Raw genomic sequence first — 26,118 nt, forward strand, 5'->3', positions numbered from 1 at the left:
TCTATACCTTTTGTAATGGAAGGGGAAATTTGGTGTAATAGGATTTCTAACTTGGAGGTGTCAGAAAGCCTTGGATTTTTTTTTTTTTTTCTGAGCTTTGTCAATAGCTTAGTAAGGAAATTGGAATAAATCACTTTCCTTTAACATCTGAGTTTCTTCTCATGTGGAAAATAATGCCTTTTGGTAGTGAAATAAAGGGAAATTGTGAGCAAAAAGGATGGAACGTCTTCTAGAAAGAGCATATGGAAACACTTGTGACCTTGGTTGCCCTACGGTGTGAACATCTGGGACCATCTGACCTATGTCTTGTCACTAAACTCTGAAGACTACAGGAAACAGTGAGGCTGATGACTGCATATCTCTGCCTCACTTTCATTTCAAGTCAAAACATTACTTTCTGATGCCATGTCTTTGGGAACAAAGAACTCACAACAACGAGAAGACATTGGGACAAAAGATGATGGATGTAAAGAGTAGATAAAACCTACTCCTGGTTAAAGTAGATTGATATACAATAAATAAGGAGAGAAATAAGATGTGCAAGGAGAGCAGAAAGTGCAGTGATGGGAAGATCAGAGAGCAATGGAGGATCTGGGTTAAATTATTGTTGATTGTTCTTTGATTTTTGAAGAGGACCAAAGACATCATGACTTATGTTACATATGAATTAGATTTAAGTGAAACTGAATGTCTAGAACACAGGATTGGGATTGGATAGAATTATGTCTTTAGCATCTCCTCCCAAAGTTGTTTCAAGAGCACAGCCTCATTTCTGCAGACCAGTTTTGGCAATTCTCTTGGATCCTGGAGCTAAAGATGGTGAGGATGGTCAGGAGGTGGAAGGTCAGGACAACTTGTCCAGGAAAATAGTTATCCGAAAAAGTTGTTTTGCTATAAAGTTAGTCTTCAATAGCATCCTTCCTCTCTCCACTTTCCCCATTTCCCTCTTCACCCCATTCCCAAAGCTACACTTAGAGCAAAAAGTCTCCAACCTTTTTTCTGAAGACATGGTTTTCATTTGCCCTTTTTTTCTTATTCACTTTCTACTATCACATGAAAGAGGGACTTGATTTGCTATACTTGACCCCAAGGGTAGAACTGGAGAGTTCTAGGCAGGAGTTGCCAAATAGATTTTTATTTATGTGGAGGAAACTTCTTGTTGACAGTTTCAAAGTAGACTGGAATGCCTTAGGAAAGAATATATTTCCCTAATGCTCGAGTGAACTTTTTAGGCAAAAACTGAATGACCACATGGGGCATTGTTGAGAGGATTCATGTTCTGGTAACAGTGGGACTGTATAAACTAGGACCATAGGGCTAGAATTGGAAATGACTCAAGAGAGTTCGGCCCATTTATTTTGTAGATGATTCCTACAAAGATTAAGTGACTTACAAATAGTAAATGGCAGTGGTAGCATTAGAACCCAAATCCTCTGCCCCCACAGTCGGTGTTCTTTCTTCTTCATCAGATTCTTTGTAGCAGTGGTTTTAACATGGGATCTTTGACTTTGTCTTTTAGAAAATGGTACTTCAGTATAGATTTCTTTTTTAATTCTGTATTTTATCATAGGAATTTAAAAACATTTTGAGATTGGGTCTATGAGTTCCACTAGACTGCCAAAAGCATCTGTAACACAATAAGGTTAAGAAACTCTAAAGTAGTCCTTAAGTAGACAAAGGAGCCCTGATGGAGCTGAAGAGGAGATGGTCCTTGCAGCTATGAGAATTTTTTTACCCTTTCATCCAGAAGTATGGAAAACCATGGAAAGGGGGGACACATGGCAGAAGTCTGGGGGCAACATTAGACTAAGCGACCTTCCATTTCAGGTTCGGAGAGCTCCCCAGTGATGTGGGTAGGGATCCCCTGACCTAGAGCATCAGCACCCTCACTGAAGGTAGTGCCCCAGAGCATGGAGAACATGGCACAAGTTGTTTGCAGAAGATTGAGCAGTTGCCCTGTGGTCAAGGTGCCTTTTTGACTTCTTCCTATCTAAGATTCCATGGTCAAGCAAGGAGTGCTTTTCCTTACTAGCACTGAACCACAGTCGGATTTCCAAATTGCTTTATGGGAAGGAAAGAGAAAGGAGGAGGGGAAGGAAAGAAGAAAGGAAAAGAGGGAGAAAATAAAAGAAACAAAATAAAAGGGAAGACGAACAGCCGCCTCAGTAATGATACTCATTCCTTTATTGTTGATTTTGTTCATTTGAATAGAGTAGGGCTGACGGCTTGCTGGCAGCACCAAATGGCAGGTGCACAACAGTTCAACAGAAAGGCCTCCATCCTAAGCCAGGGGGGACAGAGGATAATATTTATATATATATATATATTTATAATACGTCCTGTATATTCATATGTATAGAGTGACAAGAGGGCCATCATACAGTTAACGCTGTAGTTCTAAATAAATACCATAGCAACAGGCACAGAAATTTGGTCCTAATCAAGGCCTGTACTTTGTTAATCAAATGTCTGATCCATTAGAAGGAAAAGAGAGAGACTGAGACCTTGCCAACCCCATCAGCCCTGACCCCAGGATATTTTACACTGAGTGTGAAGAATCCCCTTAGTGAGATAAACACATACACACATATACATACACGCATACACAGACAGGTGACAGGCAGAGGGGAAGCTTCTCTCATGACCCCAGGTCCAGAACCTCAGACTGGGGATGGGGAAGTAGGGATTGTGCTATAAGACAGAGGGACCAAATGACCAGATAATAAACAAAGCAATTGAAGAAAGAGGGCCCCCCTCCTTGAGCAAATGTGAAAAGATGACAATATCTCTATCTTCTCTACCTTGCGAAGGCTCAAGCAAAAGAGAAGGCTTTCCTTGCTTCTATTCCAAGACCAGGAGGTATGGTCAGGGAGATAGACCCTTACCTCCTATGGCACCTGGAAAACTTCCAGCCAGTTGCCATCTTAGCCCAAGTCAAATCTCCCTGCTTAACCTTCTGATTCAAGTTCTTTCCTGCTCCAAAATATAACTGTTTCCCTTGAAGAAGAGGGACTTGTGACCAGAAGCAATCTAGGTAGAAAGTGCACAAGGGCTGGGTCCCTTAAGGAAGCTTGAAAGGAAAATACCTCAGAGCCAAAGAAAGGCAAAGTTCAGAGAGGTAACAGAAGAACAGGGACTGTGGATGGGTGCATTTCTCTGGGAGCCGAGGAGCAGGGCTATGTGAGGGAACAGTGGCATACCAAATGCAATTTGGTATAGTGGGTCTTGAGTTTCCTTCAATAGATGGGGATACCCATTCTATTGGTAGTGCGACCAAGAGAATCTAAAAGCTTTTATGAAAAGAAGTACATGAAATTAGGTGAGAATTAGAATGGAGGCAGATATAAAGAAATCCCTAAACTAGTGATTCCCAACCTTCAGAAGGTCTTCACACTCTAAACATTTATTTGATTTCATGATTTCTGCCCCTCCTTCTCTAATGTGTATTTTAAAAAGTTAAAGTGAAATGAAAGTTTGAGTTGGGTTTGTTTTTTTTTTTTTGTTTGTTTTGTTTTGTTTTTGTTGTTTGGTTTTGGGGGGTTTTTTTTGTTGTTTTTTTTTTTAGAATTCTGTACATCTTCTGACATGAGACACCATCAACCAATATAACAAGGTTTGGGAATTACTGTTCTAGGGGCTAATTCACAAGATAGCTGCAAAGGGATAGGTACATTTTCAAGAAGGCAATGTCCCCAAAGAACTTGGATTCAGAAGCAATTAATAATATTAAGCGAAGCTGGTAAAGAAAGTGCCAGGCTCCTCTATCCCTATGCTGAAAGATGGAGGGAAGCACCAGATATAAAGACTGATTTTTTTTTCCAAAGTCAGGCTGATACAGATCCCTCCTGCTTCTTAGAGCTTGGGTCCTTTTGGGGGCTATGGCAAGACACCCCATCTTAAGACTTGAAGAGCCAATTACTGCTCCTTCTCCAAATGTCTTCAATTTGAACTAGAGCTCTTATAAATGGCAACAAGTGACTTCGTCAGCCCTGGTCCCAGAATCCAAGAGGAGGATTGAGAGATTGAAGGAAACAGTTTGTAGAGAGCCAGGATTCTGCATCAAAACTGAAGGTTGTGACCTGATGCAATGAGGTTATTTGAGTCCTTGGAAGTATCCTAGTGAAAGAGGCTACCTGGGCCCCAAAGAATTCAGGCTTCAGCCCTTACAGCTCAGCAGCACTTCAGGGCTCCCTGGTTAGTTAGGCCTTCGGCAACCACCAATGTTGGGAAGTTCCTTTTCCTCTCTGAACAGCCAACATTCTTCCACGATCAGATGTTGATCGGTGGCGCCTCTAAGTACCACAGAGTAGATAGAAACCACGGCATGGGATGTGTAGCAAAGAACACTTCTTCTCAGGCACTGGCCACCTTCCCTTCAAGAGACAGCCGATATGGGCACTGGCCAGAGGCCCAGCTGAGAGGTGCTGGCAAGAGGGAAGGAAGCTGCCCAGTGACTGCTGCCAGCCCCAAAGGCCTCAGTGAAGGTCATTTCCCCCCATACCAGCTGAGCTCCATGAATAAATAACATTAAATAAATAAAGGAGGCTAACAGTTAAAGGCAGGGGGACAGTCTGCAAGATCTTGCCCCTTCACACGCACATACACACACACATGCACACACACAAAGCCGCAGATGAGATGATTGGAGGCTGGCTGCCAAATCCCCCGAGTCCGTGGGGCCAGGCAGCACGGGCCTTGGAGGCTGTCACTCATGGGCCAGCATCGTTGAGGGACGCAGAGCACTGGAGGCCAGCGGGACATGCGAGGTGGAAGAGGGCAACAGCTGGGGACTCTGGCACCTGGTGGGAGGAGTGGGTGGGAAGATGGGAAAGAACATGACAAATATGTCAGGTAGGTCTAGCTATCCAAAATTCTCCCCTACTTTGCTCTCTCCCCATCCATGCTTAGAATACTCAGAGTCTGTACCTCCCAATAGACCTCAGAGTTCCCGAGTCCAAGAGACCTGCCAGATCTCCCAGGTAATAGGAATTATAGGTATATGCTACCATGTCTAGCTATTTATCAAATTTTTTTAAACTGAATACCCCCAGGTTACTGCTCAGCTGAAGCCTGAAGCCTTCATGGCCACATACGTAGTCCCTAGATCAAATTCATCCCCCACTGGCCTTTGGATTTACTGACCAGGACCTGGACTTTCGGACTTTAGAGGTGGAAGGTCTTTCAAGGAAGCTGTCCAGCCGCATAAGCCTCTCCATGTGCAGTGCCCGAGGATCTTGTTCTTGGTCATGAGAGAATTCAACTTCAAAGACTGCTGGAGGGGACACGTCCAGTTCCAGGAATAGGATGTTCTCTGCCTGTACCCGGGAAAATAAAACCAGATAGAAGTATAGATGTGTCTGGCGCCATGTGCGTTCCCTGCCCACAGCTAATACTGACCGATGACGGGGGGCAACAAACAGACCTGGGACAAGGAAGTTGTGTTGCTTCAGCAAGGCCTGGAAATTAAGTTTCCCCAAATCTAAACCAGGCCCTGCATTGTAAGGCATGGCCAGTGTATTGCTACATTTTCCTTAGCTGTACTTTTTTGTGGTGAGGGAGGGTTCTAGTAGGTTGGGAAGGAGTCATTGGGAAGTGATAGAATTTTTTAAGTGTCAATAAAATATGTATGGATTTTTTTTTTTTTGTGAGACTGGGTCTTCCTTCTAGCTTGGGTTGGAAATATAGGGATCATTAACACGCTGAATCCTCTGGCTGGCATGAGAGTTTTTACCTGCTTTAGGCAATCTGGTGCCTCCCTGTTAATTCCAGAATTCCAACTGAATTAGCCCATCGCAGCTCAGAGCTCCCAAGTCCAAGAGACCTGCCAGATCTCCCAGGTAATAGGAATTATAGGCATATGCTACCATGTCTAGCTATTTATCTAATTTTTTAAACTGAATACCCCCAGGTTACTGCTCAGCTGAAGCCTGAAGCCTTCATGGTCACATACATAGTGTTTCATAAAATAAATTCTGATGTGCCATGAAGAGTAGAATTTCTTAGTGTGAAAATATACAGAAGAGACAGCATTGTATAGTGGAAAGAAAGTTGTCTCAGAGTCAAGAAGCCCTGGATTCTAATTCTGCCTCTAGTGATGAGTAGGATAAAGCAGTCAGTGGTACCTGAGTGTTGTTCCTTTCCAGGAAACCTTTCCGCTCTTCTCCATTACCTAATTTCTTACCCTGTATCGGGGGTGGGACCCCATTGCCATGGCAACCCGGGCATATTGGCTGATGGGTCTCTTGTAGCCCACTGCTGAGGTGGGCCGCTTCTTCATCTGGCTGTTATTACTGTAAGGGAGAGATGGTATCAGGGTGAGTTTCCTGTGTGCACAAAGGAATCGTGACATCATGAGGAATTAAGTGGTCATTAATGTGCCCAGCAGACCTCCAGCCCCGCAGGCTCCATTATTTCCTCTTTCTCATTTTGCTGCTGTCTGTCCATTCCAACTAATCTGAAGCTGGCCCAGGCAGCTTCATATGTACCATCTGTTCCCAATTTTATAAGCTAAAAGGGGAAAGGGATAATATAGGTAACTGGTATTCAGTATTATATGAGCTAAGAGATTTACAAAATTTTAGAATCTAGATTTAAAGAGACACTTCAGTGGCCAGATCATCCCCCAAATTATACTCCTTACAACATACCAGGCAGGTGGTCGTCTAGGCCAGGTCTTCTTAAACTTTTTTCACTCGTGACCCCTTTTTTGCCTGAGAAATTTTTCCATGATCCCAGGCATATAGATACATAAAAGAGGTATATAAATCAAACATTTACTGATAATAAATCATTAAGAAATTTATTTTAAAACAATTCTTTGATATGCATATAATTTGCATACTAATAAAATTTATGTGGCTTATTTATTTTTACATAAAGAATTAAATCTTGGTGGAATATTTAATACCTTTTAGTGTTGCCAAATTTTTTGCAATCCCATGTGTAATAAAAAATAACCAAGTAGGTGCCCAGAATCTAAGAGTTAGGGTACAGATACAAACATGAGATAATTACTGCCCTCTAGGAATTGACTCTACCTTTTTAAATGATCATAAAGTTAATATTGATAATACCACAGATGAAGAAAGTTTGATGAATTCTTTGCCAATGAAAATAGAACTTTCAACTTCTAAGCTCCATAATGTTTTGACAGGAATGTAGTTTCAATTCGATTCAATAAGTATTTAAGGGCCTACTATGTGTAAGGGGACCAAGCTAGGTGGCTCAGAGTATGAAATATTGGGTCTGGGTAGTCAAGAAGACACTTTCTCCTAAGTTCAAATCTGGCCTCAGACATTTATTAGCTGTTTGACTCTGGGCAAGTCACTTTTTAATTTTATTTTTAAAATATTTAATATTTTATTTATTTATTTTTATTTTTTCCCCAGGGGGAAAATCATCTAACCCTATTTGCTCAGTTTCCTCATCTGTAAAGTGATCTGCAGAAAAAATGTCAAAGCATTCTAGTATCTTTGCCCGAGAAAACCCCAGATGGGGTCACAAAGTGTCAACCACAAATGAAAAATGAATAAACAAAAATTATGTATAAAAGCACATAAGCTCCTCCTCCTCAAAGAACTTACAGACTTATTGGAAAGACACAGGTGGAATTGTTAAATAGCAATATTTAGTAATAATAACAATAGCTAGCAGTTATTTACAATATTAGGTTTGCAAAGTACTTTGCAAATATCTCATTTGGTCTCACAATAACTCTGGGAGGTAAATGCTATTATGATTCCCATTATATAGATAAGAAAACGGAAGTTGATAGAAATCAAGTACCTTGCTCAGATTCATAGATAAGTGTTAGGGTCCAGATTTGAAGTCAGATCTTCCTAAACTCTAGCCTTCCAGTTACTGTGCCACTTTGTTGCTTATAGCAAGCACATTGAATTTGAAGTAAATAGCCTTGGTTATACTACTTTTGTGATCTTGACCAAGTCCTTCACCACTCAGGTCTCTGATTTCCTTTTCTGCCAAACAAGATGGCTAGACTAGATGGCTTCCCACTTTTGTGATCTTACTGTTGTTATTTCACCTCCAAAGGTTAATTAATCTCTGACCTTCAAACCTTCTCTGAAAAATGAGAAAATTAGAGTAAATGTCCTCTATGGCCTAGCTCTGTGATATGGTGATTCTACAGTCTGCATTGCCCTAAATCCTATGACCTTTGTTTGTCTTTAAAAGATGATATCAGTTAGTAATGGCATCTGGAAGAAGACCCAGAAACAACAGACCTGGATTATTCATTCACTTGGCTATGCAGTTCTGCAGTAACTGAATAGATAGCCCTGAAGACCTCAACAATGCTTCTATTTCTGCAGTGGGAAAGTCATGGGAAATTATGCAACTACCAACCAGTCAATCATGTGCTAGGAGCTCTGGTCTCCACCAATAGGGCAGCTCCCACTTGGGTAGCTCCCATTGATCCTTTGGCATTGACCAAGATAGGTCACGGAGTCCAGACTGAGATAATGGATGAATCTGCCTCTGAAGGATTTGGGGCAGTGACAGGAAGAGTAAATAGTGGAAGCAACTGGGGAAAGTATTTTTGCTTCATGGCTGGCACAGAGGGGAAAAATGCAGATGGTTGCCATCTTAATGTGAAAGGTTACTTTCATTTGAAGTGAAAGGAATGAAATGGAAGTAAAAGATCTCCCTGAATCCTGCTCTAATCCAACAAGCAATTATTAAACAAGACTATGTATGTATGTGTCGGCTCTTTGAATTCATCAGTGGAGGAAACATCTGGTGTTGGAATGCTCTCTATCAGTGCAGGTGACAACCTATCAATAACTTTGATCAAAATCTTAGGGAGGTACTGGGAATCAAGAAAGATTAAATGATTTGCCTTTGATCACACAGCTTAGAAAACATTGGAGAGAGAGTTTGAATCCAGATCTTTCTTTCTCTAGCCCTACATTTATCTACCATTCTACTTTCCTGGAGAACTGGACAGCAAGATAAAGAATACCAAACAATCCATCAAGGTTTGGGGAAATGTATGTATCTGTTTCCTTTTCAGGAAGGGAGTAAATTTTCATTATTGCCTTAGTTCTCTCAATGTTGGAGAAATTGGCAATGTTGAAAGAGAGACGTTTATAAAATATATAGAGTACTGAATCAAATTTGTAAGAATACAAATCATTCCCTAATTGAGAAGTGGTCAAAGGTTATGAACAGACAATTTTCAGATGAAGAACTCAAGGCCATCTATAGTCATATTTTTTAAAAATGCTCTAAATCACTACTGATTAGAGAAATGCAAATTAAAACAACCTTACACCTATCAGACTGGCTAAAATAATTGGAAAAGATAAAGATAAATGTGGAGGACATGTGGGAAAAACTGGGACACTAACGCTTCATTAATGGAGTAGTGAACCAATCTAAGCATTCTGGAAAGCAATTTGGAGTGAAAACATAACCAGATTCAATTCTGGTGCTACCTCTTTTGTGTAGACTTTCCTAATTTCCCATTCTCCTTCCCCCACCTCAAATTTTCCTAGAGCCCTTTGTCTGGATCTCTTCCTCTGCCTTCAGCACTTCAAACCTGGTATCATATTTATGAAAGAGAGAACTCTCAGACTTTGACTGATTATATCTACATACGAAAGCTTCAGAATGTAAGTGGGGGAACAGAAGAGACAAAAGCCTTTCTCACCCTGGTCAGTTTTATCTTTATCTTTTCCCAACCCTCTCACCTACATGCAAGAGGGAAAAAGATTTGCAGTTAAAAACAACAGCAACAACAAAAAAAGACAAAAAAACAAAAAACAACCAATTAATGGAGTTGATGTCTGGGGGGAAATGTCCTGCTGAGGACATAGAAGCCTTTTAGCCAAGAATCTCAAAGAGGACAGATAAACAACTCCTAAAGGAAAAATGCTGAGAAAGGCTAGTTGTGGACTATATGGCTGAAGTGAAGGCAGCAGCTTTTCTGAAACAATTATTTAAAATGCTACCAGCTTGTAACCAAAAGCATAACAGAATGCACTTTTCTTATGATAAAAAGATATCACTATTAAGAATTTCAGCTGAAGTCAGAAAACAGAAACCTGAAGCAGAGAGAAGCCCTGATATCACATAGCTAGTAGGTAGCAGCCAGCACCTCCAAAAGACACTATCAGGGAACAAGTCTAGCAGGAATAGCATGAAGATATTACTAGAAGACATTAAAGACTCTATGAAATTGGAGACATGGGTTGCCCCTCCATATATGTGAGCCCTGGCTACTTGTGTTTCCTTTGTGTCCATCTCTCTAAGTGAATATCTGGGCCAAACATATGCTATGGTCCCTATCCTAGCCATAAATTTTCTTTTTTTTTTTTTTTTAAATCTGATTATAAACATTTAAAAAATCTTTATTGGTGATTTAACACCAAGTAAAGACAAGCAGAAATTACAGATGGGTTATTGTTTTTTTCCCTAGTAAAATTATTTATTTTTAATTAGTGCACATTGCTTTATGAATTATGTTAGGAGAGCAAAATCAGAGCAAAAGGGAAAAACCATGGGAGAGATAAAAAAAAAAAAACCAACAAAAAACAGAAAAAAGAAATGAATATAGCATGTGCTGAGTTACATTAAGTCTCCTTAGATCTTTTTCTGGATGTAGACAGTATTTTCTGTCCAAAGTCTATTGAGATTGCTTTGGATCACTGAGCACTGAGAAGAACCAAGTCTTTCATAGCTGATCATTGCATATTCTTGCTGTCATTGTGTACAATGTATTCCTGATTCTATTTGTTTCACTCAGCATCAGTTTGTGTAAATCTTTCCAGGCCTTTCCAAAATCAGCTTATTCATCATTTTTTATAGAACAATAATATTTTATTATCTTCACATATCACAACTTATTCAGCCATTCCCCAATATGGGCATCTACTCATTTTCCAGTTCTTTGCTACCACAAAAAGAGCTACTATAAATATTTTTACACATGTGGGTCCTTTTCCCTCCTTGATAATTTCCTTGGGATATAGACCCAATAACCATGAATTTCCTATGTATATACATCTCTATTTATGTGTTGTTTGTCTATACTTCCTATTGCTGGTTTCTGTATTTATGGAAGAGGGTACCTGAGGTTTATGATAAAAATGATTTATTTCTTTTTTCTACTATATCATTTCATTAAATGCCTTTTCTTTGAACTAACTGTGCTCTCTCTCTTTTTACACTTAAGTCAAAAGAACATTTATTAACAACATATTGTGTGTGTTAGGGATGGTCCTTAACACTGGACATAAAAAACAAAACAAAACAAAACAAAACAAAACAAAAACAAAACAGTTCTTGTTCTCAAGAAGCTCACAATCTAAGAGGGAGACAATATGCAAATAAATATGCACAGTTTACATATATAAATAGGTATGTGTATATGTCTATGTATATAGTCAAAGAGAAGCAGGTAGGTGGTACAGAGGATAGAGCTCAGTCTGATGTCAGGAAGTCTCATCTTTATGAGTTCAGATCTGGCTAACTGGGCAAGTCACATAGCCCTGTTTGCCTCAGTTTCCTTATCTGTAAAATAAGCTGGAGAAGGAAATGGCAAACCATTCTGGTATCTCTGCCAAGACAACCTTAAATGGGGTCACAAAGAGTTGGACATGACTGAAATAACTCAACCACAACATATTAATATAGTGTTTTAGGGTTTGCAAAGCACATTGTATATTGCCATCTTATTTGATTCCCTTTGTGAGGTGGTCATTATTATTATCTCTAGATTACAGATGAAGAAAATGAGGTCACAAAGCTAATGTCAGAATGTCTGAAACAGAATTCAAACATGGGTCTTCCTGACTCTAAGCTCTAAGACTCTAAGTTTATCCTCTGTACCATCTAGCTAAAAAAAAAACAAAAAAAAATTTGTATATATATAAAATACAAATGCCAATTGTTATTATTAACATTATAAATGATAAAGGTGGTAATGATAAAAATGTCTGACTGCTAGGGCTCTCTTTAGAAAATGAATTATAAATAGCAGATGGCTGATAGTGTTGGGGTAAAGTAAAATCCCCAGAAAAATGGCTGAAGGGTCAGTGTGGTCTTTGATAGCTCAGGGAGATCCCAGAGGTTAGGAGCAGACAGTCGACGCATCCCACATAAGTTTCGAGACAATTCTAAGGCAGTTAAGTATAATGGACAGAGTCCCTGAGAGCTGGCAGGCAGGATGGTTGAGTGAATGTCAACTCCAGGACATGCAAATTGACACAAGGCTCTTGGCAGCAGAATGGGGTTGGGAAGAGGGGAGGGGGATGGGGAGGGAATGTGCTATGTTTTTTCTGTCTCATGACATCATGTGTTGTAGGTCAAATGTCTGCTGGCAGAATAAGTCAATGAAAGCTGCCATGGATATTCTGGGAGAGTGCAGAAAAGTCTGCCTTGCAAAGATTACACAAAGCTCTATGCTGGTTGATCTCTCTTACCTGAATTCTTTCTCTAAGCATGGAGTATGGCTTATGGCTGACTGCACAGAACTGAGGGCGTCCTCGCTATAGAGGCCCCAGTTACCATATCTTGAAGTAAGGAAGATAAATGTGTAAATTCTACTTTTCATCCTTAGCTATTCTGTGATGTGGGGAAGTCATGTTACCTATATGAGCCTCAGTTCCTTGCTTGTAAAATATGAGCAGGAATAGGTGTCTAAGATACTTTCTAGCTCTAAATCTAGGATTCTGCAATCTTTACTAACACTTAAATTCATCCCTTATGTTCCATCTCAATGACCGAAGGTTGTTCCATTGTAGGCCATATTTCACCATTGCTGACGCTTCTTTTTTCATCTATCTCTGGATGTTTAGTTTCCCATCTAAACTGTCATTCAGCTCTTAGCACTGTGTCACTTTTCCCCTCATTCAAAGGTGTCAAACAAGCCTGGGCCCTGTAACACTAGAGATTGGCCTAGGACCAGATTAAAATGGAGTTCTTATTTGATTTAAATGTGGTAGTTTTTTTTTTTTTTTTAAAAGAAATATATGTATATGTCTATGTCATTTTCTCAGTCAATATGTGGACCACAGGAATCCGCACGTAGTGGCCCTCATCTCTTTGAAACTGATCAGTTTATTCCACTCCCTATTTTACAAATAAAAAAAAAAAAACACTGTGGCCCAATAAGATTAGGTGATTTGTCCAAAGTTACCTAAGAAAGGAAGAAGAGCAGATATTTGAACACAGCTCATCTGACTCTTTCAAAGGACCAGGACTCTTTCCATTATATCAAATCATGGCTAGAGATGGTTTTAAATGGAGTTCTCCTCCGGGTCCTTTACTTGTATCCAGCACCACAAATTCAGAATTCTTCATGGGTGGCCCTTACTCATATTTGTTACTTCCAGCATTCATTATCTTCTGTGTGCCAGGCACTGTATCAAGAACTAGTTCTCAATATGTTCCATCCATCCAAATATCTAATGCATTAGCAGTGTAAGACATTTGCATACATAATTAGGTGCTGCAGTAGATACAGCACCACACCTAGCTTAAACCACTCCCATTGTGACTCTGGGCTAGGGACTTAACTCTGTTTGCCTCAGTTTCCTCATCTGTAAAATGAGCTGGAGAAAATAATAACAAACCACTCCAATATTTTTGCTAAGAAAACTCCAAATGGGGCTATAAAGAGTCAGACATGACTGAAAAATGACTGAACAACAGCAAGCAGAGCTACTAGAAGTATCTGTTATCCACACAAAACAAACAGGTTTACTGTGTATGAGAAATACAATTAAAAGATGAGATGGGGCAGATATTTATAAACAAAAGTGGGAGAGCAATGTTAGGAAGCTGATGTACTAGAAAACAAACAGTATGAGGTAAGTCAATTAACTTCTCTTAGATTTAGTTTCCTTATTTGTAAAATGAAGATAATAATGGCATCTACCTCATAGGTTTATTGCACAGGTCAAATAATAAAACACATGGAAAGTTCTTTACAAACCAGTTGTGAGGGGGCGGCTAGGTCCTGGAGTTAGACAAACCCAAGTTCAAATGTGACCTCAGAAAATTATAGCTGTGTGAACCTGAGTAAGTCACTTACCCTTAATTGCTACCCTAAGACCTCAAATAAACAACAACAAAACAGTTTTAAGAAGCAGCAAGGAGCAGTATAAATATAAAGTGCTGATTGAACTTGGGATCAAGAAGACCTGGGTTCGAAAACTTAACTAGCTGTGTGTAACTGAGCTTCAGCTACCCTGATAAAACACCCAAATTCTTTCCCCCCCCCAAATTATCCTACACTATTTTTATATTTTTCTTTTAAAGAAAGGAAAAATGTGTTCTTTACATTTGATCATATGACGATATCATTGAGCATGAGATTACAAAAGAGTTTTGTTGCCTCTCAATGCAGATCTTTATTACATGGAATAGTCCATGATCTTGTAGTAGCTATTAATATATTATTATTATTGTTAATAGGAAAATAAATATGAATGGAAAGGTTATGTAATGCAGAGACACAAAGATATAAAACTTGGAGTTAATAGAACAGGATCTGAGTGCTGACTATCTGCTACTTGTATGATTTCCAGCAAGCTAGAAACTCAGACTTGGTTGCTTCATCTTTAACATAGGAATGATGATATTTAACACTAGCTACTTCACAGGGTTATTTTGAGAACCAAATGCATATGAAACCATTTCCTAACTGAGAAAACCCTATTTAAACAAGAGCACATATTTCTGAATACTATCTCTTTTTTTTCCCACCCTTAAATGACCTGAACTGTTCTTGTTAATGGCCCAATACAAACTGAAATAGCAAACATTTGCATTAGCAACATGCAATAATTCTGCAGCAGGAAGGCCTTCTGTGAGCAGAAATAAATTTTTAGTAGTTAAAGTGCTAGACTTGGAATGAAGAAGAGCTGGGTTTTAGATGCTTTCTCCTGTCTTTACCTGTTGTCAACTTCTACCCCAAGTAACTTTTTCTGTCACTTTCTCTGAGTCTCAGTTTCATCTGTAAAATGGAGATAATAAAAGTATCTACCTTATAGGGATATCATCAGAGACAAATGGGATAACTTATATACTATAGATTAAAAAATATGAAAAGTCATACATTTTCTTGATGCCTCAATTTCCTCAGCTGTAAAAGGAAGGACATAGACCAGGTAGCATTTGGGATCTCTTCCACTTCTAGATCTCTGATTCTATGTAAAGCACTTTGCTATATATATATATATATGTCAGCTATTTATGATTACTCAAAATTATGTCAGCAAAGAACAAATTCTGATAGGTTCTATCAGGGACAGATCAGGAATCTGAGGTCTCAGCACCAACCTACCTGAATTCAAGAAGACTCATCATCAGTATGGCCCAAACCAGATTAAAATAGACTCCTAACTGATTTTAATATGTTCATATATTAATGAAAAAGAAACATAAAAACATGTAGGATTTTTAAAGTCAGTATGTGGCCATTGCTGGGAGATAAATTTTTTCAGCAACTCATTAACTAACAACTTGTTAAAACTTCCATTGCTACAGGGGATAATTGTAATCTGCATTGGAACTAAGGGAAAACCAACATGGCTGAGATCATAGATCCATGGTGTATTTTAGATGTCAAAAGGGCCATTGCTTTTTATCTGGTCCAGCCAACTTCATTAAATTCTTATGGATTACTTAGGTAATAAAAAAAAAAAAGTAGTAGGAAAGTTTAATACTTTCCACTTCAAAATGGCATATAATTCGCAATCATGTCAAGTTGGAAGGGGCCTTGCAGATAATATAATCTAACTCTTTTATTTTACAGATTAAAAATTGAAGCCAAGAAATGTAACACAAATCTTCCATAATCATACATCTAGTTAGAAAGACCAAGGCAAGAACTCAAGCCTTCTGACTCCTAGTTTACTGCTTTTTCCACTACATAATTAGTTTGCTTGGATTTATTAATAAGCCCTGTTAAAGTCAATTGTTTTTCAATATTCTTTTTTTTTAAGGGGACTTTTCTTTTCCTCTATAAGTGCCATCTTCCCAAATTAGGCCCTTTCCTGGATCTCACTATTTTTTAGTAATTTTTCTTTAATTTGCTTATGGTTTCCCTATCAAATTATCTTGTATTTACTGTATACACAGTGTGGTATGGGGAAAGGGAGCAGGCCTTGTAGGCCCCAAGGGCTGGGTCCAAGGCTTGCCTTTGACACATATTATGCAGAAGATCCTGAGCAAATTACTTCATTCTCAGGGCCCCAGGAAAATTTTTAAGACTATAAGTGATAAATCTATCTGAGCAGTGGTAGATGTAACGTAATGCCCTTCAATGCCCAAACTGTCTAATTTTAGTCTGTGTGCCTAGCATAGTGTCTGACACATGACAGACAGTTAATAAATACTTATAATACTTAAAGACAGTTAATAAATACTGAGCACTTAATTATTTGAGTACATTGTATTCCTCCAGTAAAATTTAAACAGCAAATTTTTCATTTAGTCTTTCTATCCCCAATGCCTTGCACATAGTAGGTGCTTAATAAATACTTTTTAAATTGCCTTAAAATGAAATATAACAAAGAAACATATTTCTTTCCCCTAAAATTAATTTTATTTATTTTAATATATTTTACTTCCATGCTTTTATCTTGAATATTTTCTGTTCATAGACATATTGTTAAACATTAATCTGTAACCACACCAAACCAGTCATGCCTAAGGACACACCAAATATAATGCAAGGTTATTGAAGGGGACAAATTCCAAAATTAGTAATATAAATGTTGGAAGATAGAATTTTTCTCAGACCAAGAACTTAAATCAGCCCTTGCTAAAGGAGTTGCTAAGAGAGATCAGAAAAATAAATCTGGATAGTAAATATTAGGATATCTTATATAATTAAGTTGGATGTTTGAACCCTAAGAGTGTCTTCTTTAAGATATAGAAAAGCCCTAAATAAACAACTGAGGTAATCTAAGGTAGAGAAGCCTCCCAGGACTGGTCAGGGAGATGCCTAGGGGTTTCTGGCTCCTAGCAGTAATATGCTGCACATCTGGAGGAGAGCTGATGCTACTTAAGCAGAGCTGAGTAACTCTTCAAAGCAGGCTGTAGAAGATGGCATCTTAAAAATGAGAGACAGCATCCCCAAAGCTTTCAACAGGTCTGAATATATCTAGTTTATTGTCATCTAGCTCTTCTCTTTTTCACAACCAAACTGCTAAAGGGTGTTTATTCCAACTTATAGTTCCTCACTTCTACTTGCATCTCAGCCCCTCGCAGTCTGACTTCAGACCTCAGCCCTTGCTGAAACTGCTTTCTCCAAGGTAACCGGCAGGCTCTTAACTGCCAGCTCCAATGACCTTTTCTCAGTCCTCATTCTATTTGACTTTTCAGCGGCCCTTTTCTCCCCCTCCACTAAGTTCCTTCCAACAATTCTTGTTTTTGTTTTTACATTGCGATCATTTCTGGATTTATCCCCTCCTCCCACCCTCCATATTTACATCAGCAAGGAATCCTCCCTTGTAACAAAGACTGTTGTTGTCAGAGGACCCATGATGTCTTAACTTGCAAGTGAAATGAATGTAAGTGAGACAGGCTGTGCAAAGTAATCAGCCACACTCCTCCAGAGTCATCAGAGTCTGGGGTACAGTGGGAGACCCTGGCCTTTTTAGGATAAGGTTTTTCCCAGGTCTCAGGTGGTCTGAGGCACACCCATTCAGTGACTAAAGTCTAGATAAGAACGAACAATTTGGTACCTGAACTTATATGAAAAATTCTATACCAACAACCTCCCACTCTCTGCTGATACTGTCAACCATTCCATGCCCATAATCCTTTTGCTTCTCTCTAGGTTTTCTTCTTGACTATTTGACTGATTATTCTCTATCTTTGTTGCTGATCTATCACAAACATTTATCAAGGGCCTTCAATCACATCCTTTTCTTGCCCCCAAATTACTCAATTCTCTGTTTTGAATTTTATTCTCTCCCTTGGTGATCTCATTAATTCCCATGGAGTTTAATTACCATTTTGCAAATGACTCCCAAATCTACATATGCAATTCTAATATTTTTTTTTCCTGATTTCCTGCATTACCAATTCTCTGCTGGATATCTCTTCTTGGATGTCCGATAAATATCTCATACTCAACACATGTAAAACAGAATCTATTAAAATTTCCCTCAAATCCATTTCTCCTCCAAACTTCCCTCTTTAGATAAATGACATCACCATGCTTCCTTTCAAGTAGTTTTCTAATCTTGGAATAATGACTTCCTCCTCCTCCTCCTCTTTCTTCTACTTCCATAGAGAAATTTTGTAGAATCAACCTCTGAATCATTTCTTCTGTCTGTCCTCTTCTCTTCATTCACATGGCCATTGCTCTAGGTCAGTCCTTCATTGCTTCTTGACTAGACTAGATTTTCTGCTTCCTGTCTCTTTTCTTTAGTGTTTTCTTCACAAATTGATATTTCAAAAACAGATCTGAGCCTTTCACTCCTCTAATCAAAAGTCTGCATTGACTCACTATTACCTCTGGATAAAATCCATCATTCATAGTCTTCCATTAAATTTATCCACTATCTAGGTCCTCCCTATTCACCTTTCCAATCTTACTACATATTATTAAGACTAGCTTTCTAGCTGTTCCTATACATGATATCCAATTTCCTGATCCAAGACAATTCTAAGACTCAAGATAGACAATGCTATCCCCATCCAGAGAAAGAACTGAATGCAGATCAAAGTATACATTTTCACTTTCTTTGTGATTTTTTTTTTTTTTGTGTGTGTGTGTGTGATTTTCCTCATTTGTTCAGTTTCTTTTTTCACCATATGACTAATGTGGAAATACATTTTACATGATTGTACATGTATAACCTACATCATATTGCTTGCTATCTTGAAGAAGGATTAGAGAAGGACAAAAGGAATGAGAAAAATTTGCATCTCAAAAACTTAGTAAAAAAATTAATGTTAAAGGGGCAGCTAGGTGGCACAATGGATAGAGTACCACCCTGAAGTCAGGAGGACCTGAGTTCAAATATGACCTAAGACACTTAACACTTCCTAGCTGTGTGACCCTGAGCAAGTCACTTAACCTCAACTGCCTCAGGGAAAAAAAATATTGAAAATTGTCTTTACATGTAATTGGGAAAAAAATACTACTTACACAGTACTTAATCTCCCAATCTTCCCATTATGTCCCAAAACTGGAACACAATTCATTTTCATGTTGACTTTTTTTGAAATCCCTAACTTTCTTTAAGATCTAACCCAAGTGCTGTCCCCTAGATCAAGCCTTTCCTGATTCTTCTTGGTTGCTAACAGTCTCTCCTTGAAATTGCTTTGTATTATTTTTGTGTATACTAAGCATTTGCTTATCTATATATTTCTATATATATATACATATATATATATCTACACACACAAATGCATGTATATATGTGTCACTATACATACATACATATATATATATATACTGGCAGGCTATAAGCTTCTTGAGGGCAGAAAAATTTTTTAACTTTGTATTTCCAGCACCTATCACAGTACCTGGCACATGATATACATATAAAAATAGGTATTAAACACATGCTATGTTCAGTTCTTTTTTCTGATTATTTTCTCAATTGTGGTTTTTCTCTTTTGTTCTGATTTTTCTCTCCCAACATGATTCATAAAGAAATATATATTTAAAAAGTTAATGTACATGTATAACCAGAAAAAAATAAAACAAGATTCGGGGGGGGGGGGGGAGAAAATAGGCATTGAATAAATGTATAGGCATAAATGTAAAGCCCTATATTTGATTTCAAGAGGCAAAATCTCATAAAATTATATGCCTACCTTGGTCAGAACCCATTTGGAATTCTAAATTTAATTCTAGGTTTAGTTCTAGATACTTTTAGGTGGTATCTTCACAAATGTAAGTAGCTTCCCCTTCTCATTCCACAGAGTCACTGGGCAGTGGCTGGATAACGATTTGTTAGAGAAGTCACATAAGGATTCTAATTCAGGTATGGGTTGGACTAAATAGCCTTGGAGTTTTTTCTTCTAGCTCTGATATTCTCTAAGCAACTGGACCCAAAGCTGAAGCTGACTGACACTGACTTTCAAAAGTTAAGTAGAGTAGACTCACAGACCACCACAACTGGAAGGAACTTTATTCTAATTCTTTTTTTTTTTTTTTTTTTTCTGAGGCTGGGGTTAAGTGACTTGCCCAGGGTCACACAGCTAGGAAGTGTTAAGTGTCTGAGACCACATTTGAACTCGGGTCCTCCTGAATTTAGGGCTGGTGCTCTATCCACTGCGCCACCTAGCTGCCCCACTTTATTCTAATTCAATCACCTAATTTTTTACTTGAGCAAACTGAAATCCAGAGAAATGAAATTATCACATCAAGGTTTTTGCTAGTTTTTTAGTTTTTGCTAGTGACAGAACCAAGGGGACACAAATCTCCTGACACTTCTTCCAGGACTCTTTCTATTGCCATCAAATATCTTTTTAAAGCTACGGACAATAAAAACAGCAAAAATAATAACTCATTTATATAGCTCTTTGAGGTTTACAAAGTTTTTTGTATACATTGCCTTATTTGAGGTAAGAATAAAAGATAGGCAGCGGGCAATATGGTACAGAGGAAGAAGTACTGAATTTAGAATTGGAAGCCTGGATTTAAATCCTACCCGGGCAAGTAATTTAACATCTCTGGGTCTCACTTTCATCAATATAATGACAAAGTTGGACTAGATGTTTTCTGAGGTTTTTCCGACTGTAAATCTATTTAGTTTTTCGATTTAGCTTCTTTAAAAGTAATAATTTTGTCATTAAAAAAGCTCCTTGAATTGAGAAAACAATGTACACAGCAACCACAAGATTATGTGATGATCACCTGTGATGGACTTGGCGCATTTCAACAATGAGGTGATTCAAAGCAATTTCAATATACTTGTGATGGAATCTGCATCCAGAGAAGGAACTATGGAGACTGAATGTGGATTAAAGCAAAATATTTTTATCTTATTTTGCTGTTGTTGTTTGCTTGTTTTTTTCTTTCTCATATTATTTCCCCTTTCAATCTGATTTTTCTTGTGAAGTATGACAAATATGTTTTGAAGAATTGCACATGTTCAATCTATATTGGATTGCTTGCTGTCTAGAGAACGGGGAAGGAGGAAAGAGAGGGAGAAAAATTTGGAACAAAAAGTTTTACAAAGGTAAATGTTGAAAACTACCTTTGCATATATTTGGAAAAAAAATTTAAAAATAAAAATCACTAAATAAAAAAAAAGCTGCTTCTAAATCTGGAAACTAGATAACCTCTAGGAATTTCTCCATCTTTTCATTTATGATTCTAAGCTACTATATGAATCTCAAGAGAAGCATCCACCTGCAGTAGCTCATGTGAACAAGGCATCCTACCACCACCTGGTGGCAGCATACCTAAATTTCAGGGAATTAATTCCCTTGGAAACCGAATTTACACAAACAAATGATACTGTGGTAGCCTCTACTGACCCGGTAAGGGTCACTACCTCAGGCTGGGTAAATGAAGAGTGTGACTATTCTCAGTCTGAATCACAGAATGAAGTGCTCCCCAAGTTCCACATGAGAAGGTGACAATACCTCTCACTCTCTTCCTATTCCAGCTGCAGCCATTCTGATGTCAGATGAGGAAAGATCTAAAGCTCAGAGGAACCTCAAAGGCATCTAGTTCATCTCTCCTTTTTCCCCCCAAATTTATAAGCCACAGAGGACCGAGACATTGACTTCCTGAAAGTCATCTAGACCTTCATGTCAGAGCTGACACATTCTTTGACTCCAAATTCAGTTTTCTTTCCCCGTTACCTCACTGGTAGTTGTGCCTCCCTAACAAAGTAATGACAAAGCATTGGTGTACCTTGGGGGACTTATGAAAATTTTCCTCCTCACTCTATCCATTGGAGTCCATTGGGAGCTTTGAATTTTAACCATAACAAGACTGTGTACCACTACGCTTGCTGCAAATGACATTTTCTGGCATTATCAATGTGTTTGTAAAAACTAAAACAATGGGACTGAAATCTGGGTCAATGGAAGATATTTACACCAATGAAAACAGGGATGCTTGAAGTACTGAGAAACTAGCACAGCTAAAAAAGCACGGCTTAGTGGAAAGAACATGGGATTTGGTGTCCAAAGGTTCCAATCCTAGACACTACCTGTGTGACTTATCTATAAATTTTCTCATCTCTAAAATGAAAGGGTTGGACTAAAAAGCTTCTAAAGTTCCTTCCAGGCAGAACTGTGTGATCTTAAGTAATATTTAAAAGCATACCAGAAAGAAGTAAGAGATTTTGGGTTTGGAACACTCAATTGATATGTAATTTTGCTGAACAGATTTTTAAAAGTTTATTTTTTTATTCTTTATCATGAGAGATAGCTTTCTGAGTGGAGGGAACTGAGGGCTAGGCTGGAAAATAAAAATAAAAAATGTCAAGACAATATTTTAAAATATGAATTTCATAATGTCCTTTGCATGTTGCACTTTGGGTGATTGCCTATATAGCCTAGCAGTAGACCTGATTCTTTCTGGAACAGAGGCAGAGCTGTGGCTTCTGAAACTTTTAAAGCAGAACTCTGAATATCATTTAGTAATTTCCTTGGCATTATAACAGGATTGGGTGTGGTCTGTCTAGCACAAATAAGGAGATGTGTTCTATATAATCACCAGCAGAGGGAGCTCCACATCCAAGTCACAAGTATACCTAGTCTATACCTGAAGGCTGAAGAGAGGCATGATGGTCAAATCTCTCCCCTACTTTAAATTGTATCCCCAAAAAAGGACCTACTAGAAGGCTGGGATTTTCACCTCCTCAAAGGACACCCTTCTTCCCCAACAATACTTCTGGTTTTCTAAGATATCTTTTTGGAATTATAGGATCATAGATATAGAAGTAGAAGAAAAAAACAAAACAAAACAAAACTTCAAGACCATCAAATCTCCTCATTTTACATTTGAGGGAACTGAGACATAGGGAGGTTAAATCACTCACTCAACTACTGAATGCCTCTGACATGATTTGAACCAGAGTATTTCAGACTCTATCTACTATATCATATGCCCACCAACTCTTCCCTTTTAGATATCTACTTTCCTGGTGGAGATTCACATCAGAACTTGAAAAAAAAACATATTTCAGATCACAGACAGCTCTATATTTTCCTTCAGTCTTCCATCATGACCAGGCCCTTTTGACCCTGTCTCAGAGTCCCACCTCTGCTTCCTGGGTAAGAATATACTCACACTCCAGCTGGCACCAGTGGCTGGAACTTCCATTGCTCCTCTTCACAGTCCAGGTAAAGACGATTCATGATCTTATTCTTTTCCTCAGGAGGGATGAAGTTTTCAATGATCAGGTATCTGGGAATGGGAAAGGGAGGTAGGAGGAGCAAGAGAAAAAGGGAGAATTGTATAGGTGATAGAGGAGGGATTGGAGAATATATAATTGACACAAATCCTCCAAAGCCAAAAAGGGGAGGTTAGTGGGGAAAACAGAAGGAAAGTTGGCATTAGTAAAAACTAAAGAAAAGAGTAGAACTCAACATCTCTGGAGTCATAGAACAAGGTCTAGCAGTTTTAACTGGAAAGCATCTAATGTGGGCTGATGTATATTAGAATGTTTGGTAAAAAAGAGGAGAAAATCCTCAGAGTCTTGACTTTTTAGCTTTAGGTCTATTTGACCTCTATCCTATCCTTACGGAACACACTGATCTACTCTATGCCATACCTAGTCCTGACTCTCCAGCCTTAGTCTTAGGGAAGATGAGACTTAAATATAGCATAGATAATCAGAAGAATCCCAGTTGAATTCTCTGCTATATGTGGAAATAATCAGATTGCAATGGGGAAGTCCTAGCAAAGGAACTTGGTAATAAAAACCTGGGTTCAAAGGAACAGAGATTGATAGAGGGAGCTAGAGAGTTTCCAAGTGGTCAGAAATGATAGATTAGAAAGAAGAAAGATGCATCTTACTTGAGCTTGAGTTCCCGAGTCTGTTCATTCTGTGCTTCTTCCAGGTCTTGCCGCACACGGATGTACTCATCATGCTGGTCCTGGATTTCTGCCTTCACTGCCTGCAGCTTAGCATAGAGCTGGACAAGAGAGAGACCATGTATTCAAAGTTAGCCCTGCCAAGAATGGGATGGGGTGACAGCAACAATATCTGCTTCTCACTGGTCCCAGGAGGGATTTACTTGGGTTCCAAAGAATCATTTCCTTCCTCAAAAGGGAAGGAAGGATGAGTGCAAGGATGATCCTTTCTTATGGCAAATAAACTGGCTATGGGTCTAATTGCCATCTCTTCCTCCCACTAAAGATACTGCTCTTACCCCACTTTCCCGTGGTTATGATCAGAGAGACAGAAAGAAGAACTCGTAGGGATATTTTGAAGCTAACTGACATTCCCACCACACCAGGGACTGCAAGGTTTAAAGGTATGTAGCCCTGTCTGTTATAGTGAAGGAAAGCCAGAAGGAAAAATCATAAGATCATAGGTGGATTAGAGGTAGAAGAGACCTCAGAAGTAATTTTGCATTTGAAGAAATAGATCCAGGGAACAGAAGTGACTAGTCCAGTATTACACAGAGGTAGGATTTAAATCTAGGTCCTCTGATTTTAGAGCTGGTCCTTTTCCACTTTCCCACATAGGGAGAAAGTAGAGAGAGCATGGCTCCTAGTGGTGAGGTACTTAATAATTAATCATATTTTCCCCTTTCCTGTCGGCAACAAAATAGAGAACATTCAGAGAGTATGTCCAGATTCTGAGGAAAGTGCATTCATAGTAACTGCCACAGTGGCAAATCTTTTTTTGGGACCCTGTCAGATGGCTATGGACCTGGGAACTTCCAGTAGGTGCATCTGCTTATTGGCTGGACTTTAGCTTCAATGACCAAGCCCTAACAGAAACTCTGCATCCATTTACAATGTCCTCTCTAGATCTCAAATTGTTAAGAGCACTTGATATCTTGCTGATAGTAAATGAACTTCCCAGCATTCCAGTTTTTGTAATCCACCCCACTCTGGAGTCTCTTTAAAGCTCCCTCCCCTACTCTAAGAATAATTTGACAACAAACAAGATCCAAGTAATTATTTGGGAATGACATGGTAAAGAAGGTAATTTGTTTTTATCTATAAGACTTGGACAGTATTGGCCATGGTTCACAAGGTTGCAAAGAGTCAGACAACACTAAATAACAATAAGACTTTGAGGATAGGACCAATCAGAGATAAAGAGAGAAAAAATTTCCCAATCTCTTGGCTGGCTCAGAGGAACATTGACCCATTATATAGACTAGTACATTTCACTCTCATGGATACCAATAACTTTAATTAGAAGTGTAGGAGATAAAAAGAATACATGTGCATTCACACAAAACAACAGAAGGAAGCCTTTGGACACCCTAAGTTCCAGCCAAATTACCTTTGTATAGGCTATCTCTAATATCTGCAATATCCTTCCTTTTCTCTGCCTCTCAGAATCTCTTTGCTGTTGTTGTTCAGTTGTTTTCTGTTAAGTGTACAACTCCTTGTGACCCAATTTGAGATTATTTTTGGCAAAAAAAAAAAAAAAAAATTGGTTTGCCATTTCATTCTCGGCTCATTTTACAGATAAGAAAACTGAGATAAACAGGGTTATGTGATTTGCCTGTGGTCACACAGCCAGTAAGTATTTGAAGTTGGATTTCAACTTTCTGCTATCTAGGCCAAGTGCTCTATCCACTGCACCACCTAACTGCCTTAGCCACTCTGTAACTCTCACCTTCTTGAGTTTTTTTGTTTTAATTTCAACCTCCTGTTGCAGAGAGGTATAGGTTCCCCGGAGCTCCATAGTTTCTTCATCCCTCAACAACATCTCTTGTTGCATTTCCCGCTCTCTGCGTTTCTAGGACAAAGCAGTACAGAAGATGTTTAGCACAATAATATATGAAAAAAGGAGGGAAAATATTTAAATTGTTCTGGGCTTAATTCAAGTCAGTCCCCTGGTGGTTTAGATTATCTAGATACTAAAAGAAAAGGAGATAGTTATGAGTCAGTCCACAGTTAACAAAAGGAGATTTACTTAATCATAGCTAGAAAAGGATATTGAATAAGAATCCCTTTCCTCTGAGATGCACATCAGC

At 38.6% G+C, this 26,118-nt stretch overlaps 1 protein-coding gene across 1 annotated transcript in view; it reads right to left on the reverse strand.

The window, feature by feature from the left end:
• Positions 1–1,318: 1,318 nt before the first annotated feature.
• The window catches only part of KIF3C (kinesin family member 3C), a 61,800-nt gene continuing 37,000 nt past the window's right edge, over positions 1,319–26,118 (reverse strand). The window contains exons 3-8 of the mRNA XM_074300095.1: positions 25,758–25,880; positions 23,972–24,090; positions 23,243–23,359; positions 6,182–6,290; positions 5,143–5,315; positions 1,319–4,799 (exon numbers count right to left, since the gene is read on the reverse strand). Of these exons, the coding sequence (XP_074156196.1) occupies positions 4,706–4,799; positions 5,143–5,315; positions 6,182–6,290; positions 23,243–23,359; positions 23,972–24,090; positions 25,758–25,880 (735 nt within the window). The 3' untranslated portion in view covers positions 1,319–4,705. The remainder of the gene's footprint in view (positions 4,800–5,142; positions 5,316–6,181; positions 6,291–23,242; positions 23,360–23,971; positions 24,091–25,757; positions 25,881–26,118) is intronic.

This window comes from Sminthopsis crassicaudata, chromosome 3 (genome assembly GCF_048593235.1).
Source record: "Sminthopsis crassicaudata isolate SCR6 chromosome 3, ASM4859323v1, whole genome shotgun sequence".
NCBI lineage: Eukaryota > Metazoa > Chordata > Mammalia > Dasyuromorphia > Dasyuridae > Sminthopsis > Sminthopsis crassicaudata.